Consider the following 17,940-nt stretch of genomic DNA (forward strand, 5'->3'; position numbering starts at 1 on the left):
TTAATTTTTTTTTGCAATAAAACTTGGTTCCTATTTTTTTTGAAAAAAATCCAATTTTGGCATTAGATCGCCATCTGACGACTAAGAAACGAATGATTTTTTGTTTTGTTTATTCGATTTTGATGAATATTTTTTGACGGAACAAAATCATATGATTTTTATTTTTGGTGAAAAAGAATTTTTCAACAAGAGAAAAACAAAAAATGATTCGATCAAGAATATCGTTTTTATCCACATTTTTAATGAAAAATTTTTTGAATCGATCGATAATTCGATCGCAATCATCATCATCATCATCATCGATCGATTTAAATTCATTATCACAAACATTATTACGACGTGCAATACTTTATGTTCCAGGTAATGATCAACGTAAAATTGATAAAGCAATAAAATCATTTGAAAAAATTGATTCAATTGTTTTGGATTGTGAAGATGGTGTTGCTGTAAAAAGTAAAGTATGTATTTTTATTTTTATTAAATAATAATAATTATCTAATAATAATAATGATGATAAAAAAAATCAATTTATTAAAGGATGATGCAAGAAAAACAATATTAAATATATTAAATCAATATGGATCAAATGAATTATTATGGAAAAAATTAAGTGTTCGTATTAATTCAATGGATTCTGGTATTGCCTATGAAGATTTAGAAATAATATTTTCTGGTAAAATCATTCCACGTACAATTCTATTACCAAAAGTTGATACCAAAACAAATATCGATGATTTTATTGAATATTTTAAAAAATCCAAAATTAATGAACGATTAAAACATCCAATCGATTTGATTACATATGTTGAATCAGCTATCGGTCTGTTAGATTTACGTGATATTGCTAAACATACGATCGATATGTGTAAAACATTGAACAATATGCATTTTGCCGGTATCGTATTTGGATCGGATGATTTTTGTGCTAATATCGGTGCAACACGATCCGATGAAGGTAAAGAAGTACTAATGGCAAGACAACATGTGATACTTGTTTGTAAATCATTAAATTTACAAGCAATCGATTCTGTTTATATTAATTTTCGTGATCTTGATGGATTAAAACGACAATCCGAAGAAGGTGTATCAATGGGTTTTACCGGTAAACAATGTATACATCCAGATCAAATTCCAATAATACAAGAAGCATATCGACCATCGGATAAAAAAATTGAATGGGCTAAAGGTTTAATTAGAGAATTTGAACAAGCACAACAAGATGGTCGTGGTGCATTTGTTTATCATGGACAAATGATTGATATGCCTTTATTAAAACAAGCATATAATGTTATAAATATTGCCAAACAAATTGGTAAAGCTTAAACAAAAAAAAAAAACGAAAAATTTTATTATTATTCTTATGGATAACATTTATAATTATAATTATAATTTTTTTTTTTGTAATCAGAAAACAAATTTTTAAAAATTAAATCCATTTATATTAAAAATTATATATTGTCTTTGTGTTTTTTTTGTGAAAATTTTGTTTGTGAATTTTGAAGAAAAAAGCAGACAGATTTTATTGATTGAATATTGATTGATGATTGAAAATATGGTGCGGGTGGTGGATGTGGGTGTATGGTGTATGGGTGTAGGTGTGCGTTTGCAACAAATTTTTTTTTGTGTGCACACAATAGCGATTCACCTCCTTTCCAATATATAATTTAAATCACAGCATTTTTGATTTGATGTTTGATGTTTGATATTTGATTTTTGATTTCTCTTACTCTCAATTTTTCAGATGAAATTTTTTTTCGTGTGTGTTTGTGTATTTGATATTTGATGTTTGATGTTTGTTTTTTATGACCTAGCAACAATCTAAAAAAATCAATGTTCAACATTAATTATTGATCATTGTTAATCAATCGATCAAAGGTTGATCGATTCGAATCATTATTATTATTATTAATGAATGAATGGTTTAAATTCCAAAGTTAAATGAAATGGAAAAAAAACTTGGCTGTTATTGCATTGAAACTGTGAGGGAAAAGAAATGAAACAGAAAAAAATGTAATGAATGAAATCATCAGACATATCAGAAAACAAAAAAAAACCATATGAGCTAAAAGATCAAAAATCAAAAAAAAAATTGAAATGAAAAACAAAAGTTCAAAGTCTTAATGATGATGATGATGATGGCTATTTCCATTCGGTTGTTTATTTATTTAATTTTTTTTTGTAGCCAACAACAACCGAAGAAAAGCTGATCAATGTTTGTTGATAAAATTATGATGCGTGTGTTTTGAGTGAGAAGAAAGAAAAAACGAAATGAAACCGATTAAAAACACAACCGGAAATTTCATCATAATGTTTAAATGTGAAGAAAAAAAAACGAATTACTATCTTAGAGAGGAAAACTAACAACAAAACAAAACAAAAATCAAAAATCGAAATGGATAGGATTTTTGTTTAGTGCGATCAAATTATGCAATCAAGAAAACAATAAAGATTATGATTATGATTGAATGTTTTTGTTTTGTTTTTTTTTCGATGAAAATGATTAGCGCATCTATGTTATTCTTATGAGAGAGAAAAAAAAAGCACAACAAACAAACAAAATGAAGAAATAAAAACGAAAATAGCAAATTCTTTGATCATGCTGATCACAGAGAAAAGAATTGTTGTTGAGCGCACACACTTATTATCGATAATTCAAAAATATATTGATTATTGCCAAACACTTTTTTGTTCAGAAAAAAAGGTATTGGCAGTGGATAATTGGAAGAAAAAAAAAAAGAAAAACCACATCCACCGAGATAATTGATTAAGAAAAGCAAAAAAAAAATGTTACCGAATTATGAAGTTAATTAAATTTTTCTGGATTAAATTGTTAAAAGTAAGTGAATAAATGAATGAATGAATGAGTGTGTGAGAGAGAGAGCAAGAGAGAGAGAGAGAGAGAGAGAGAGAGAATAAAATAAAAATAGCTGTGATTTAAAAAAAAACTAAAGGAAAGGAGGCAAACGCTAGCCACAAAAAAATGCACAAATATACCATTGCAGTAAGCTTCAGCTAATACCTTCGCTTACAAATCGAGCATAGATAATATCCAAATGTTCAGTTTGAGCCATTTGAAAATCACAACGACGATATTGTCCAATTGATACACAAGATAATGCTTCATACATAACTAATCCATGCATTTGCATTGTTTCAAATAAACATTGATTTGATGATTTTATTTTTTGTCGATCATTACCAACATTAACATAATTTTTACCCAAACCAATACCAATACCATCATCCATGATCATCATTGAATCATTGAATTGTTGTTGTTGTTTTGAACGTAAATTATTGATACTAGGCACAAACAAATTGAGCATAAATTTTCCAGGTTTAAAAACATCAATCACTTTGGCCATAAATGATATATAGCTTTTTTGTGGTACATTCATTTCAACTGAAACATATGAAAATTCTTGTTCCGGTGTAATATGTATTGTCATATAATATTCCTATTTATTTATATGATATAAATAAATTGATAATTTTGATTGGTATTCAGAAAAACAAACCACAATGTAAAATATTGAAAAAAAACATACCGAAAGTAGACCATTCATTGAATAACCACATGGTGAAAAAAGATAATCATCGATAACCATACCGGGAATAATACTGTCAATACCAGATTTTCTTGTTACCTGAGCTGCAGTAATCGGCATGTCCGGATCATTAAAAAATAATTGCATAACATCTTCATCTAATTCTTCCATAATCATTTCAAATTTAAAAAATTCATTACGATTTATTAATTGATTTGGATGTTGTTGTTGTTGTTGTTGTTGATCATCATTACAATCTAATTCAGGACGATAATCCAATAGATAAAGATACCAACGATCAGCATTAATATGGCCAAATAAATGTGAATGGCCATTAAATGCTTTATCCAAATATTCACTTTCTTTTAAAAATGAATTATGTGGTAATCTTTGTAATGATGGTAGCAATAGATTTTTATGTGAATAGAATACATCCTATTTATTGAACAAAAAATTATCGTTAAAATAAATTTAAAAATTGAATGTTTATTATCTAAATATAATAATAATAATTTAAAAAAAAACATTAAACAAACCTCAATAGTATCGAAACCAATTTTATAAACATATTCCAAAATTAAATCCAAACAATGAAGCAAAGTAGTCGAGCCGCATGTTTTCAATATGAAGCTACGTTTACTTACAAATAATGAACTTTCACTTAGTAAATATGCATCAAAATGTTCATTGCTTTTTATATTCAATATTTGACAATGAACAAGATCAAGTATGTTTTTCCATTGAGATCTAGCATTATTATTATTATCATTTTGCGTAAAATAAAGCCAATCAGTGCAAAAAAAAGGGAAATAGAGAAAATTAATTGATTTCCAATTTAAAACAAAAAAAAACAACAAAATCAGAAGCAAAGCAATTAAGAAATTTACAGAAAAATTAACTTACCTGGTTAATTTACGTAGATCAAGAACTTTATTCGATGAATCTTCTTTAAAATAAATGGCTAAACGTTTTTCGGCACCTTCAAAAAAATGTCCACCACCATTATCACTGCCACCATTATTACTAGTTGATGCCGAGATATTTGTACCGGAATTATTATTAGCCAATACAACATTTTGATTGCCATGATTATCAATATCATTACCACCACCGGCAACAATACCAGCAATTTCACCATCAATTGTTATTGTTATCATTTTATTATCAATATTTTCATCAATAACAGAATTTTCATCCGATGATGTTGAAAATATAATTTCAGGTGATTGTGTTGAATCAGTATCATCATTGAATGATTGATATGGTGATGAATCTGGTGATAATTGATAGCTATCGCTATCCATTGTATCATTTAAATCAACTTTATACATCTTTTTTCTAGTTTTGTTTTTTTTTTGTTTTCTAGTTTTTGTGTGTGTGTGTGTATTTAACAAACAAAATATATATAGATTCTTTCTTTTCAAAAAAAATATTAACAAAAACAATTTTTCAACAAGCTTGATTTGGCTATACGAATGTGTCAATAATATTATCGCAATTTTCGATCGTTTGATTTTGTGAATTTTTTTGTTTTGTTTTGTTTTAAAAGTTCATAAGTGGAGAGACAAAATAATTATTTTCTTTACTCTCAAAAACAATTTATAAATCAATATTGAGCCAGCAACAAAAAAAAAGAAGCTTGTTTTTTAAAAACACAACAATTGGAAACAACAGAAGAAAAAAGAAATTTGAAAACAAAGAAAAAATATTATTATTTTTTCAATCAAATTAATAACAAATTTATAAAAATTTGTAATGAAAATAATAATCATCAATAGAGTAATGGAATGAAAAATATTTTGTTTTTTTCTGTTTTGTGTTTAGGAAGAAATTATTAATAATAATAATAATAAGATGCCTTTAGGAAGAGAAGAAAAAAAATTGTATCATTAAAATAGAAGAAGAAACATCAAAGATGATAATGATAATGGCTGGATTTTACTTACCTTTTTTTCCTAAGGAAAGATTTTGTCAATCAAAAAACAACAATAATAAATTGATTTATCATTCAATTTATATCAACATCAACAACGAAAAAAAAAAATCTCTTTGTGAGTTTTTGATGAGTTTGGTGATTTTCAAATGCTAGAAAATATTGAAGAAAAAGAAAAAAATCAGTTAAAAGACAGACAGATTGGTCATCTGAATAAATTGATTGAAATATAAGAAATTTTTTTTCTTTTTTTTGCAATTATTATTCAATGAGGAAAATAAAATGATTGACTTTAATTATGAATCTTTTTATACTTTTATTGATGATATAATAATAACATTAATCATCCGAAAGGGATCAATAATCGTGTTGAAATTTAATGAATAAAAATTTGATTATAATCAAAAATAAGCAGTCAATTTGTGTGTGTGTGTAAGTTTTTCAGATCATTCCATCTAATTTTGATATATATGATTATAATTGGGAAAAAAAATATTGTTTAAATAGATTTTCAAAGTGTGTGTAAACGAAATAAACAGCTAGCCAAAATATGATTCGATATCCCTTTGTAGTAATACAATACAGTAATATTCAGTGGGATACAGTAATCCTATTTGAAAAGAAAAAAAATTGATAATTTTTTTCCGCTCGTTCTACAAAATTTCATCATCATCGTCCATCGATCATTATAAAAAGCTACTGTGTTCTTCATCATCATAACCAAATCGAATTGATGATTTTCTTGAAGATTTTTTCTTTCTTCTTCTTCTTGGGTATTGCAAAAGAAGAGGGAAAGAAATTTTTTTCTTTTTGGATAAGATATCAATTGTAGAAACAAATGACAGACTTCAATCAATCAATCAATCGATTCAGGCAGTCAACAAGTGATTTTTTTCTTTTTTTTTCATTTAAATTTTCATCAATCATATAAACACTTACCACACACACACACACATAGACCAAATATGCGGTCACATTGAGAAATTTTGTTCAAATTTTGTTCTTCTATTTGGTTGGTTTTTGTTTCCACACACAAACACACTCAGACAAAGAATAGTGCAAATGATGAAATTTTTTAGGAAATATGATTCAAACTAGAACAAATCAAAGGTCAAAACAAAACTCGAAAATAAAATGATGAGAGAGAGAGAGAGAGAGAGAGAGAGAGAGAGAGAGAGAGAGAGAGAGAGAGAGAGAGAGAGAGAGAGAGAGAGAGAGAGAGAGAGAGAGAGAGAGAGAGAAACAAAAAATGCAATCTGCAATTTGAAAATGAAAATCTATCCCTAATTTAAATAGTAAATTTGAATTTAACTTCGAAATTCTCAAAAAAAATGACAAAGTTCATTAATTATTCAATCAATCAATGATTTGATTTGATTTAAAGTGTTTTTGGTTTTGAATTATTGTTTTTCGAATAGCAAATCACTTACCATCAATGAAGGCAGGATATTTGTTTTGTTTTTTGGCTAATTTCATCGATTAATTGATTTTAGTTTTCAACAAGATAATGATGATGAAGAAGTAGAAAGACAAGGAAAGATGAACACTGATTTTTTTCGAAGAAGAAGAAGAAGATTTTATTTATTTATTTATTTGCAAATACTTTTGGTTGAATCCAAAAATGAATGAATAAATGAATATCGTTTTCAGCTATGTTTAAGTTCATGAATAGCCGGTACAGTTGTTGTACTTTTATCACTACCGTGATTAGTTTTCTTTTTTGATCTTTTACGAATTGAAATTTTTATATTCAATAAAAATGGTATATCGATTGATTGATTATATGACCAATAATAATAATAATAATAATGTAATGGATGATGATTAAATCGATATAGCGATGATAATGATAATGATGATGATGATGAATAGGAAGGAAAAAAGGAAAATATGATGTTAAAGGCCTTTGATAACCTTTTATCACCCGATGATAATGATGATGATGTTGGAGGAGGTGGTGGTGGAGGTGATGGTGGTGGTGGTGGCGATGGTGATGGTGGCTGATGACCTTCGATTTTTATTAACAACGGGTACATGCAGGGTAATTTAATATTGAACTTTTTTCTTTGAAACAGAAAAAAAATCTTCAAATTTTTTGATTGATAAATTTCGAAATCTGTTCTTTTAGGTTTCTTTTTCTTCAATTATTGTAATTGTATTTGTAATGATAATTTATAAAATTTATTGCAAATTAATTTGCTTCTTCAAACAAAGATGTTAATGATGATCATTATATGTGTGTTTCAATTGCTTTGCATAATTATTATTATTGATCAGATTGACAAGATGATTTCGATGACAATCGGATTGATTGATTTATCGGTTTGTGATGATCGAATATAATGATTTGATGCAAACTATATTCTATTTGGTTTTTATTACCATTTTTTTTGTTTTGCTGTTGTTGATGAATCGGTTCAATTGAAATCATAATATATTATTCACAGGAAAAAATTTGACAAAAATATAAATGATAAAAGTCAAATTGAAAGAAGAAAAAAAAGGTCAAACAAGAGAGAAAAAAAAAATAATTGGAATTTTTACAAATGTAATTTTTTTTCTGGTTTAATAATTACAACATTAACCAAAAAAAAAATTTGACATATTTCTTTGTAATGATGATCATTAGATGAATTTTTTTTTATCGTTTCGTTTTGTTTTGCTTGAATCACATAATATTAATGAGCTTAATGTTGATCAATCGATAATCAAAATGATCATCATCATTATGATGATGATGATGATCTAATTTTTCAAATTAAACAAAACAAAAAACAGGCAAAACTTGACTTGTGTCTCTTCTCTGTTCAATAATTTGATTTGATCTTTTTTTTCTGCAAAATTCAAAACAAATTCATTCAAATGAAAAACATATTTTGTTTTGTTTTGTTTTGGAAATGGAAATCAAAACAAAACAAGAGACAGAAATTCAATCTTTTTTTTCTGTTTTGATTATTTAAATAATATCGAGATACAATGAGAGAGAGAGAGAGAGAGAGAGAGAGAATGACAAAATACAAAATACAAAAACGTAATTAAAATTGAAAAAATAAATTCGTCATTGCCGCGTCTTCAATTCAATTCAATTCATTCATTTCAATTCAAAGCAAAATGACAAACGAAAAAGAAGAAAAGAAAAAACAACAATCATTGATATTGTCGATGATCATCATAATGATGATGATGAATAAATGTCGTCATCATCAAATTCATGTCAATATTATTATTAAAAAATTGTTGTTGTTGTTTGTTGTTGTTGTTGTTGTTGTTGTTATTGGTGATATATTTATACGGGTTATTTATATATGGGTCGTTCGACAAAATTACCGTATATATTTTTTTCTTTTCTTATTATTCTTCTTCTGATGATGATTTGCGCATGACATAATTTTAAATGAATTCTTCAGTTATTCTTTATATTGTAATGAAAAAAAAAGCCTAATAGAATATCAACGATGATGATGATGATGCGCGAAATATAACGACTACAACATAGAATTACGCCGAATCCTTTTTTTTATATAAAAAAAAAGTTTACTTCTATAGAAGTTTACTTATAATCTTAATATTCTAGAAATTTCTATCATTGTATAAGTCTATATTATCATTATTATCATAGAATTCAATATATGAAAATCGTGTACGGGAATTACAATTAACTGATGATGATGCTGCTGCTTTTTTTTCGGTTGCAGCAGTATCATCAATAACTTCGGTAAATATCACCCGATGATCACGATGATGATAGCGACTTACTGCCCTTATTTTTCTTTTTTCCCATATTCTTTTCTTTCCAGGTTTATAATTTGGATCAATTCTTTTGTTGTTGTTGTTGTTGTTTCCAAATGAAACTGAATGAAATCAATGGAAAATCATTATTTAATGAAAATCAGTAAAAACACATATTACACATCAATTATTATTATTATCCTTCAAATTGTAATAATTATAATGATAATAAGAGAAAAGTAAAGTAATTTTAAATCTGTAATTAGTTTATAGTTACGAATGGAATTCGGTGTTTTTTCTTTTTCTTTTTCTTTTTCACTTGGTTTTCAATGTCAAATTCTTTTAACATTCAGAATTGTATTGTCATTATATGTACGTGTATGTAATACAATATGGTCATCCATTCTAATCCTTTCATTTATTTCGGATTCATGGATATTTGATCACAAGCTCGAAATGGCACATGCTCGAGAAAAAAAATCGAAATTCTGCTGAATTAGATTTCAAAAGGAAAAGTGTTTTTCTTTTCTTTTTTCTTATTTTGGAAATTTTTTTTCCAAAAAAAAGGATATTCAAAGAATGTTTTTAAAAAAATTTTCCAATTTTGTTTTGTTAAAATTGATTGATTTGATTATCAATTTTGATAGCTCAAATTCGATTTTTTTTTCATTTGGTTCGAGAATATTTTTCTGTTAAACTATCGCGATACAATCGATATTTTAAAAAAAACATTGTGAAAAACAAAAACAAAACAATTGACCGAGTCATCATCATCATCAATGGGATTTTCATCTTTCATTTTTAATTTGATTTCTTTATTTTTTTTTTTAACAAAAAAACATAAAATATAATCACATCAATCGAATCGATAGATCGGTCGGCGAACATGATTCGATAGTCCTAAAACGATATATAAAAAATTTATTTTGGAAAATGGCAAAAAATACAAATAAATTTAAAAGTTTATTTAGTGGAATTAATCGTACAGGTGAACAATTAATAAATTCAGTATTGAATAATGCAAACAGTTCAATCAATTCATCCGATGTTGATCTAATAAATCCATCATCAGATGAAAAGGTATTTATTTATTTAAAATTTCATAATTTGTTTGTTCAGAACGCCCATTTTTTTCCATATGGTTTTCAAAAAAAATATAGGAAAGACGATCAAGTTTAGCATCATCAACAAATGATAATGAATTATCATCATCACCATCGACAAATGAAGCTGAAGGTTTTCTTTGTCCACAATGTTTTGCTGCATTTCCAAATGCTGAAATATTAACTGAACATTTTAGTTCTGAACATTCATCAACATTTGGTGATCAAAATCTTTCATTTGTTAATTGTAATCATTGTCGAATGCGTTTTACAAATGAATATGAATTAAATCAACATGTGGATAAATATCATAATAAAAAAAAGTCAAATAAATCAGATGAACCATTAATCGCACAATTAGATCAATCAACTACAAAACAATTGACTGATTCATTTTCACAAGTATTGAAATCTGCTTTCAATAATAATAATAACAGTGCAAATAATCGTCAGACTGATACGGACAAAATGTTTTCAACGGAAGAATTTGATCTACTACAACGACAACAAAAAGCATTGGAAGAGACAAAAGATTTACTATTGAATGAACTTTCATTATTACGAGATTCATTGTCAAAAAAAGACGAACAAATCAATCGTATGGATAGAGATTTTCAACAAGAAAAACAATTACTTGTTACACAATTGAATGAAGCATTTCAACGAGAAAAAACTTTATTAGAAAATCTAAATGCATACAAAGATCGAACAGTAAATAAAGATGATGAAATGAATCGATTAAGAAAAGAAAATGAAAATTTTCGTTTTGAAATGCAACGTTATGTAGATCAATTGGAAAAAATATCGAATGAAAAAATGCAACAAGAAAAATTGTGCCAAAAATTACAAAAAGAATGTGATTCAAATCAAAAAATAATACTCGATATGACTACGAAAACATCGGATTCATTATCGGTAATGACCAATGAAAAAACCGAATTAATGAATAGATTACAACAATTACAATTAGAAATGGATTCAATTAAAAAAATGAATGAAGATTCTGAAAGACAGATAAAATGTTTACAGATGAAAAATTCTGATTCAACAGAATATGAAAAACAATTGGAAACAATTGAACAGTTACGGAAAAAAGAATTGGATGAACATCGAAATACAATTAAAAAACTTAAAAGTGATAAATTAAAATATCAGAATATATGTCGTACTAGAATGGAAAAAGTACGATTATTATTAAGTGTTGAACAAAATTCAACAAAACAAATGCGCACAATATTGGAACAAACGCACAGATTTATTAATAAATCTAATCAAGAAATTAAACAATTTGTACAAAATGAATCTAAACGTCACAATGATTTATTTGAAACGAAAAATCAACAAATTCGTTTATTAATAAAGGAAAAGAATGAGATAAACAATGAAATTGAACGAATCAATCAAGAAAATTGTCAACTTAAAGAAAAGAATAGCCAATTAGAATCGATAATCAATCAAAATGAACAAAAACATTTGAAATTCAATGAAAAATATGAAGTAGCACTTGAAAAATTGAAAAAATCACAACAAGAAACAATTGAACGTGAACAAATGATACAAACATTAATGGATACAAGATCACAACTTGAAATGAATGTTGAAGAATTGAAAATGAATTTAAATAGACAACATGATGAATATCAAAAGAAATTTGATGATCAAATGCAATCATTGAAAAAAATCAGTTCAGATTTGGTGACACTTCGTAATTCTTTACGGGATAAATGTTTAACAATCAAATCATCATTAAATTGGTTACAAAATACCTGTAAAGATTTGAATGAAAATTTAAAAGAAACAACGATTCCAGAGATGAAAACAAGTGTTGAATTATTAGAAAATGATTTTACCGTTATGTTTATTTCAATTCAAGTGAGTAATTTTTTTTCTTTGTTTTTGTTTTTTGATTTTTGATTGTTACATTTACATTTAATAATTAGAATAATTATATGGAAAAAATTGATGCCTTAACAAAACAATTAGAATTATTAAAAAATGAAAATAATGAAATAACCAAGAAAATATTGCCCGATAAACAGAATCAATTGGAAAAATTAATCAAATCCGAATCATCATTAAAATCATTAATAGAATCAACAAAAAATGATTTATTAACATTACGTATGAAAGAAAAAGAAAATCAAAAATTAATTGATCAATTACAACAAACAAGACAAAGTTTATTGGCCGAAATTGAAAAAGAACGTGCACGATTTGATAATTTACAAAAATATCATGATCAAATATTAGGTATATATTGAAAATTTGGATATAGTTTTTGTTGATTAATTTTTATTAATATTTTTTCAGGAGAAAAACTTAAATTAGAAATTGAATTATCAACATTTATGGAAGAAAAAAGAGCTTTATTGGAACGTTGTGCAACGGCCGAAGAACAGCTTGATGGAACAATAAATGAAATGAAACAATTTGTTAAAAAATGTGAAGAAAATTCAAAAGCAGTACAAGAATTAGGTGAACAAAATCAAACATTACAAATACGATTGGATGAAGCAAATAATAAATTAAGACGATCATGGACTGATGATCGTACAGTGGATAAATGTCAAAATGATAAATGTCAAAAACAATTTACAACTGTTATACGAAAGGTAATTAACGAACCAAAAAAAAAATTCAATAAGAAAACTAAAAATTTCGATTTTTTTACTATTCTTTTAGCATCATTGTCGTAGTTGTGGAAATATATTCTGTAATGAATGTTCATCTAAACAGGCACAAATGACTGGACATCCAAAACCAGTTCGTGTTTGTGATCATTGTTATCAGGAGCTTAATCAATCATGAATCTATTCTTCTGTTTTGTTTTTTTTTTAATTAACCAACATCATTCCATTATTTTTTTTTTAAAAAAAAACAACAACAACAATGTAATTAACAACGTTTGTGTTTTAATAAAATTACGAAGAAGAAGAAGAAGAAGAAACAAATTGATTTGTGCTTGCGATAAATGGATCGTCGAAAGGAAAAGAAAAAAAATCGATTATCACCGATTGTTATCACCCGACAACAACAACAGCAGAAAATCATCAAGTTCCAAGTTCCTTTATATTTTTTATTCTCGTTTTTGGTTCCGCACATACATTAATTAGCTACAAAAAATTTTGATTTTCTTGTTACAAAATGATATGATATGATATGATTTTTTTTATCTATCCATTGTTGTCATCAAATACTATTATTAAAAAATGTCAAATTCGAATTCAAAAGAAGAGAAAAATAATATTTCTTGAATGATTTTTTCTTTCTTCGTCCAACTAAATGATTGTGTCTGCAAAATAACTATAGTGCACAAAAACCAACCATACAAACAGAATCAAGAATTATTTTAGTGAAGGGCTTGGCATTTGATAACAAAAAAATCATGATCATTTGTGATAACAATGTTATTTTCTTTTTTGGAATTGAATTCAGTGCATACACCCCACTTGATTGTTTGGAATTTTCTAAAAAGCAAAACAAAAAAAAAAACATAATAATAGAAAATATAGACAGGTGAAAATGATGATGATGAGAAGAAAAAATTAATCGATCGTATCGGGTATTCTAAACAAAAACGAACGAAAGAAAGATCAAACGAACACATAATTATGACGACTAAAACTATTCTATTTTTTTAATGGTTTTGTTTTTTTGGGCGACAAATATTCTTCATTCATAAATTATCATTATTATTGACAGATAATGATATTTTTTTTGAAAATGGAAATATCAAAAGTTCAATTAGCCAAAAAGAAAATTTTTAATTTTTAAAAATTTAGAAATTTTTGTTTTTTTTTCGAACGAAAATACCCTAACAAATATCCCGCTCACTCACTTTTTCTTACTTTGGATTAACTGTTAGGATTTTTTCTTCTTCTGATTATTTCACCATGCATTATAAATGTATACCACTACTACTTTAGAAAGATGTTTTTTTTTTGTTTTCTTTATGGCGCAACATGTTGGTTGTTGGGGTTATGTATTCGAAATGCAAAAAAAAAAGAAGATTCGAATGTTCAATGTGTGTGTGTTTGGTTAGCAAACAATTTTTTTTTTTGTTTTGGTTTCGGTCAGACAAAACAAAAACATTTTGCCATCAACAACATCAACAAACAACAACAACAACAACAAAGAGTGAAAAACATCATCATGTTCAAAAATAATAAAGAAATTACTGAATTGAATTTCAATCAATCAAATGATTTGAAAAAAATCATTAATAATAATGATAATGATGATGAAATTATTGATAATTTATATATTGAATCAAATTATTTTCAAATTGAATTTGAAAATCGTGAAATTTTTGAATATTCAATGAGCTATTTAAACAACAGCAACAACAACAATTCAAAAAATGAACAAATTAACAATCAGAAAAAAATCAGCCAATTTTTCAATCAACCAAGAAATAAACAATATTTTGCCTATATGCAAGATGAAAAACTTTATACAATCAAAAAATTAAACAATTCATTTTCAATATCGATCAACGAAGAAACGATTGTTAATTTTGTATTTGAAAAATGTTATAAAAATTTTGCAGAAACATCAATAATACCATTAAGATTTTTACGATTTGTTTTTGGAATAGGACGTCAACGTGTTTCTGGCTATATTTTTATTGAAAGCAAAGGAAACAATGCCATCTGTTTGACATTTGATTTTACAACAAATAAAGGAAAAAATTATCTTTTAGCATTTCAAGTTGATTTTCAACAAACGCTTTTCGTAATTCAACGAAGATTTTCATTCAACGAAAATCCTAATCGATCAAAACATGATGAAACTAAACTAATTGAACAATATTATGGTAACATGACGATCAAAGATTTTATTAAAAAAGTTAATTTATCACATTCAGATCATATAAATAAATATGGAATTAAATTTAAAAATTATTTGATAAAAACTAAAGCATTAAAAATGCCAAAAATTTTTCCAAATTTAAAATTTAATTTTCCCGATCCTGAACGAAAAATTCGATGGATAGTATTGTGTATGGATGAATATTTTTTAAATTTGAAAAAATTTGTCAATTCTTTTAAAGAAAAAGCTATTGAATATAAATTCAAAATGGATGATTGTTTATTCACTCAACTAATCAAATGTATAAATATTGAAGAATTGGAAAATATTTTTTCCAATTTGATTAGATTCGATGTTGATTATGTACTTTTTGGCATTACTGAAGGTGTGTCATGTTTGTTAAATTTGTTTTGTTTTTTAAAAATTTTGATTTTTAATGAATTTTAATTTTCCATTTTTTCTTCTTTTTCTTTTTCAAAAGATTTCAAAATCAACGGTATGTCTGGCCATGATATAATCAAATATTTAAGTCTTTGTAAATTCGGTATACCATGTCAGATATTTAAAACAAAAAATTTTTACAATACAATCGAATTTGATGAAAGTTTATTCATAAAAATGAGTCATCGATTAGGTGAATTTCCAATCAATATTACTGAAGAATATTGGAATATTAATGGTTTCATTGATTCAAATGATTCAATTTTTATGGCTGTCAATTGTACATCGCAACAAATTCAAGGCAAAACATATTTTATTATGTCAATTGTATCATCTAAAGATCATAAATATATTTTATATGATGAAGCTCATATAATTGATAAAATACAAAATTTCAATCGATTACGTCAACAAATGTATTTAATCATTTGTAAATATAAAGAACGATTTCAACGAATGCCTAAAACAGTTATTCTTTATTATAATGAAAAAAATGATAAGGATTTTATTCAGATTGAAAAATTATGTGATCTATCAATATTTCATCAAGAAACTGAATCAATTAAATGGGTAATCATTAATATTGTTTTACCTTCCAATATACCCGGTAAAATGTTTGGAAAACCTGATTGTAATCGTTATTCATATTTAATTGAAGATGAAAAAATTTTTAATGAAAATGGATTCATTCTTTGTCATAATTCATCGTTTGAAAATTCAAAGGTAATAGAATAATAGAATAATTATTATTTATTTGAAAAATCATATCATTTTATAATTTTTCTGTCTCAATTTAATCTATGATAGGCAATATCAATGAAATGTGTTGAATGTATTATCAAAATGAATACAGCAAAATTAACCGTTCAAACATTGGCACAAATTACCGACTTTCTTTGTTATTTATTTACAGAAAGTTTTAATGTTAAAAATCAACCATTACCATTATCATATGCAATTAATTCAACAAGACAAGCATTTTCACGATTGAATGGTAAATTATTTGTATCACAAACATATTTGAAAAATTATTCTGAAGAAGAATTTTTGGATATTATGAATATTTTAATGAAATATAAATTTCTTCATGAAAAAATTTCAAATCCATATGTTTAAGCTAATATTTTTTTCAACTTCAACTTTTTCTTTTGATGTGTAACAACCATTTGTTTAACAATTATATTTTTGCATTTAAAAATATTGGTTTTTAAAAAATTAAAATAATTGATTTTTATATTAAACTTTTTTTTTATTTGTTGGAAAAAATATAAAAAATAAAATGAACTTGAATGGATATTAATTTGTAACATTATTTTCCAATAGTTTCCGTTAATCATATTAACATCCGAATAAAGAAAAATGTTAATCCGAAACAAACAAAAAAGAAAAAAGGTATTGAAGATGAAGTAAAGTACCAACAAAACAAATGACTATCGTTATTTTCTTATAAGCCGTCTTAGTTGTTATAAGATTGTTGATTTTAATGTCATAATGATGATGATTGTAACGGACCAAAGCAAAGGACAAAACAAAAAAAAAAGATCAAAAAAAGGAAATAATGAAAATCTTTCCTTAGATTTGATATATATTGAATATTATTCTACTTAGTTTGATTATATAGTTTGTTTTTTGTTTTGATGAGAAAAGGAAAGGAAAGAGAAAAATGATCCAATATGATATGATTATCTTTTGTATCAAACAATATTGTGTGTGTGTGTGTGTGTGTGTGTGTTTGTCTATGCGTGTCTATACTTTTTTTTTCGATGAATATGGGTGTATGTGAACGCATAAAACAATGAAAATTTTATTTTAGCCAAATAAAACAAAGAAAAAAAAAGAATTAATAGACTTTTCGACACGTTTTTTTCCATTTGCTATTCGGTTGTTGTTTTTTTTCATATTTTTTCATATGCTGAATTCATTTGAATAATAATAATATTTTTTTTTTTTTTTTTGTTGTTCACCGAGTTTCTACAATCATCATTATTTACATAGATTTACATTTAGATCGTAACATTTTCGTTTTGTTTCTTTGATTATTCAAAATGTTTTTGTTTTTTTTTTCGTTCGGATACCAAAACTATATGGGATTATGTAATGTGTGTGTGTGTATTGTGTAAGCAAGTGTAAGTGGATGTATTGCAGATGCATAGATGCTTTTAGTTAAATAGTAGCATTGTTGTTTGGAAAACATCATCATATAGTGGTGATTATTATGTCCTATAGGACAAACTCATTCTACTCATTCTTATTATCATCATCAGCCAATTCTTGAAACACTTTTTTTTCTTTTGGTGGTGGTGGTGGGTGGGGGGAACATTGATGAAGAAAAAAAATGAAATATCAAACCATACACATAGCTTCCATCAACAAC

General features: G+C 25.9%; 4 protein-coding genes and 1 long non-coding RNA gene across 7 annotated transcripts; 3 read left to right on the forward strand and 2 right to left on the reverse strand.

Moving 5' to 3' along the window:
- Positions 1 to 95: 95 nt before the first annotated feature.
- Positions 96 to 1,466, forward strand: LOC113789839 (citramalyl-CoA lyase, mitochondrial-like). The gene is made up of 2 exons (XM_027339429.2): positions 96 to 458; positions 538 to 1,466. The coding sequence occupies exons 1-2, from the start codon at positions 204 to 206 to the stop codon at positions 1,321 to 1,323; spliced, it is 1,041 nt and encodes a 346-aa protein (XP_027195230.2). The 5' UTR covers positions 96 to 203; the 3' UTR covers positions 1,324 to 1,466.
- On the reverse strand, positions 1,314 to 7,087 carry SamDC (S-adenosylmethionine decarboxylase). Of its 3 annotated transcripts, none has more exons than XM_075820087.1 (6): positions 6,912 to 7,087; positions 5,495 to 5,633; positions 4,452 to 5,406; positions 4,085 to 4,295; positions 3,549 to 3,983; positions 1,314 to 3,458 (listed from the first exon to the last, which is right to left on the reverse strand). In XM_075820087.1, the coding sequence occupies exons 3-6, from the start codon at positions 4,877 to 4,879 to the stop codon at positions 3,009 to 3,011; spliced, it is 1,524 nt and encodes a 507-aa protein (XP_075676202.1). In that variant the 5' UTR covers positions 4,880 to 5,406; positions 5,495 to 5,633; positions 6,912 to 7,087; the 3' UTR covers positions 1,314 to 3,008. The 3 variants fall into 3 exon arrangements, with proteins under 3 accessions (XP_075676202.1, XP_075676203.1, XP_075676204.1); XM_075820088.1 differs by lacking the exon at positions 6,912 to 7,087 and adding an exon at positions 6,421 to 6,537; XM_075820089.1 differs by lacking the exon at positions 6,912 to 7,087 and adding an exon at positions 5,796 to 5,965.
- A 2,842-nt stretch (positions 7,088 to 9,929) lies between these two features.
- LOC113789824 (uncharacterized) lies at positions 9,930 to 13,177 on the forward strand. Its single transcript, XM_075819897.1, has 5 exons — positions 9,930 to 10,290; positions 10,371 to 12,185; positions 12,254 to 12,563; positions 12,624 to 12,925; positions 12,996 to 13,177. The coding sequence occupies exons 1-5, from the start codon at positions 10,144 to 10,146 to the stop codon at positions 13,119 to 13,121; spliced, it is 2,700 nt and encodes an 899-aa protein (XP_075676012.1). The 5' UTR covers positions 9,930 to 10,143; the 3' UTR covers positions 13,122 to 13,177.
- Positions 13,178 to 13,186: 9 nt separating this feature from the next.
- On the reverse strand, positions 13,187 to 14,278 carry LOC142644971 (uncharacterized). Its single transcript, XR_012846180.1, has 2 exons — positions 14,162 to 14,278; positions 13,187 to 13,780 (listed from the first exon to the last, which is right to left on the reverse strand). It is a non-coding gene; the product is annotated as an uncharacterized LOC142644971 (long non-coding RNA).
- LOC113789689 (uncharacterized) lies at positions 14,089 to 16,860 on the forward strand. Its single transcript, XM_027339258.2, has 3 exons — positions 14,089 to 15,510; positions 15,607 to 16,289; positions 16,374 to 16,860. Exons 1-3 carry the CDS (start codon positions 14,244 to 14,246, stop codon positions 16,680 to 16,682), a joined length of 2,259 nt encoding a protein of 752 aa, XP_027195059.2. The 5' UTR covers positions 14,089 to 14,243; the 3' UTR covers positions 16,683 to 16,860.
- The last annotated feature ends 1,080 nt before the right edge of the window (positions 16,861 to 17,940 follow it).

Source organism: Dermatophagoides pteronyssinus, unplaced genomic scaffold (assembly GCF_027571235.1).
Source record: "Dermatophagoides pteronyssinus isolate colony J.1.1.1.1 unplaced genomic scaffold, Derpt_VIB-CSIC_2022.12 sq0005, whole genome shotgun sequence".
Taxonomy (NCBI): Eukaryota; Metazoa; Arthropoda; class Arachnida; order Sarcoptiformes; family Pyroglyphidae; genus Dermatophagoides; species Dermatophagoides pteronyssinus.

Coding starts and splice junctions, on each gene's coding strand:
- LOC113789839 (XM_027339429.2), top strand. CDS start 204: ATGATTCGATCAAGAATATCGTTTTTATCCACATTTTTAATGAAAAAT. Junction 459..537: donor GTGTTGCTGTAAAAAGTAAA/GTATGTATTTTT, acceptor AATTTATTAAAG/GATGATGCAAGAAAAACAAT.
- SamDC (XM_075820087.1), bottom strand. CDS start 4,879: ATGTATAAAGTTGATTTAAATGATACAATGGATAGCGATAGCTATCAA. Junction 3,984..4,084: donor TTGGTTTCGATACTATTGAG/GTTTGTTTAATG, acceptor TTCAATAAATAG/GATGTATTCTATTCACATAA. Junction 3,459..3,548: donor CAATGAATGGTCTACTTTCG/GTATGTTTTTTT, acceptor ATAAATAAATAG/GAATATTATATGACAATACA.
- LOC113789824 (XM_075819897.1), top strand. CDS start 10,144: ATGGCAAAAAATACAAATAAATTTAAAAGTTTATTTAGTGGAATTAAT. Junction 10,291..10,370: donor ATCCATCATCAGATGAAAAG/GTATTTATTTAT, acceptor AAAAAAATATAG/GAAAGACGATCAAGTTTAGC. Junction 12,186..12,253: donor TTATGTTTATTTCAATTCAA/GTGAGTAATTTT, acceptor TTTAATAATTAG/AATAATTATATGGAAAAAAT.
- LOC113789689 (XM_027339258.2), top strand. CDS start 14,244: ATGTTTTTTTTTTGTTTTCTTTATGGCGCAACATGTTGGTTGTTGGGG. Junction 15,511..15,606: donor ACTTTTTGGCATTACTGAAG/GTGTGTCATGTT, acceptor CTTTTTCAAAAG/ATTTCAAAATCAACGGTATG. Junction 16,290..16,373: donor CATCGTTTGAAAATTCAAAG/GTAATAGAATAA, acceptor AATCTATGATAG/GCAATATCAATGAAATGTGT.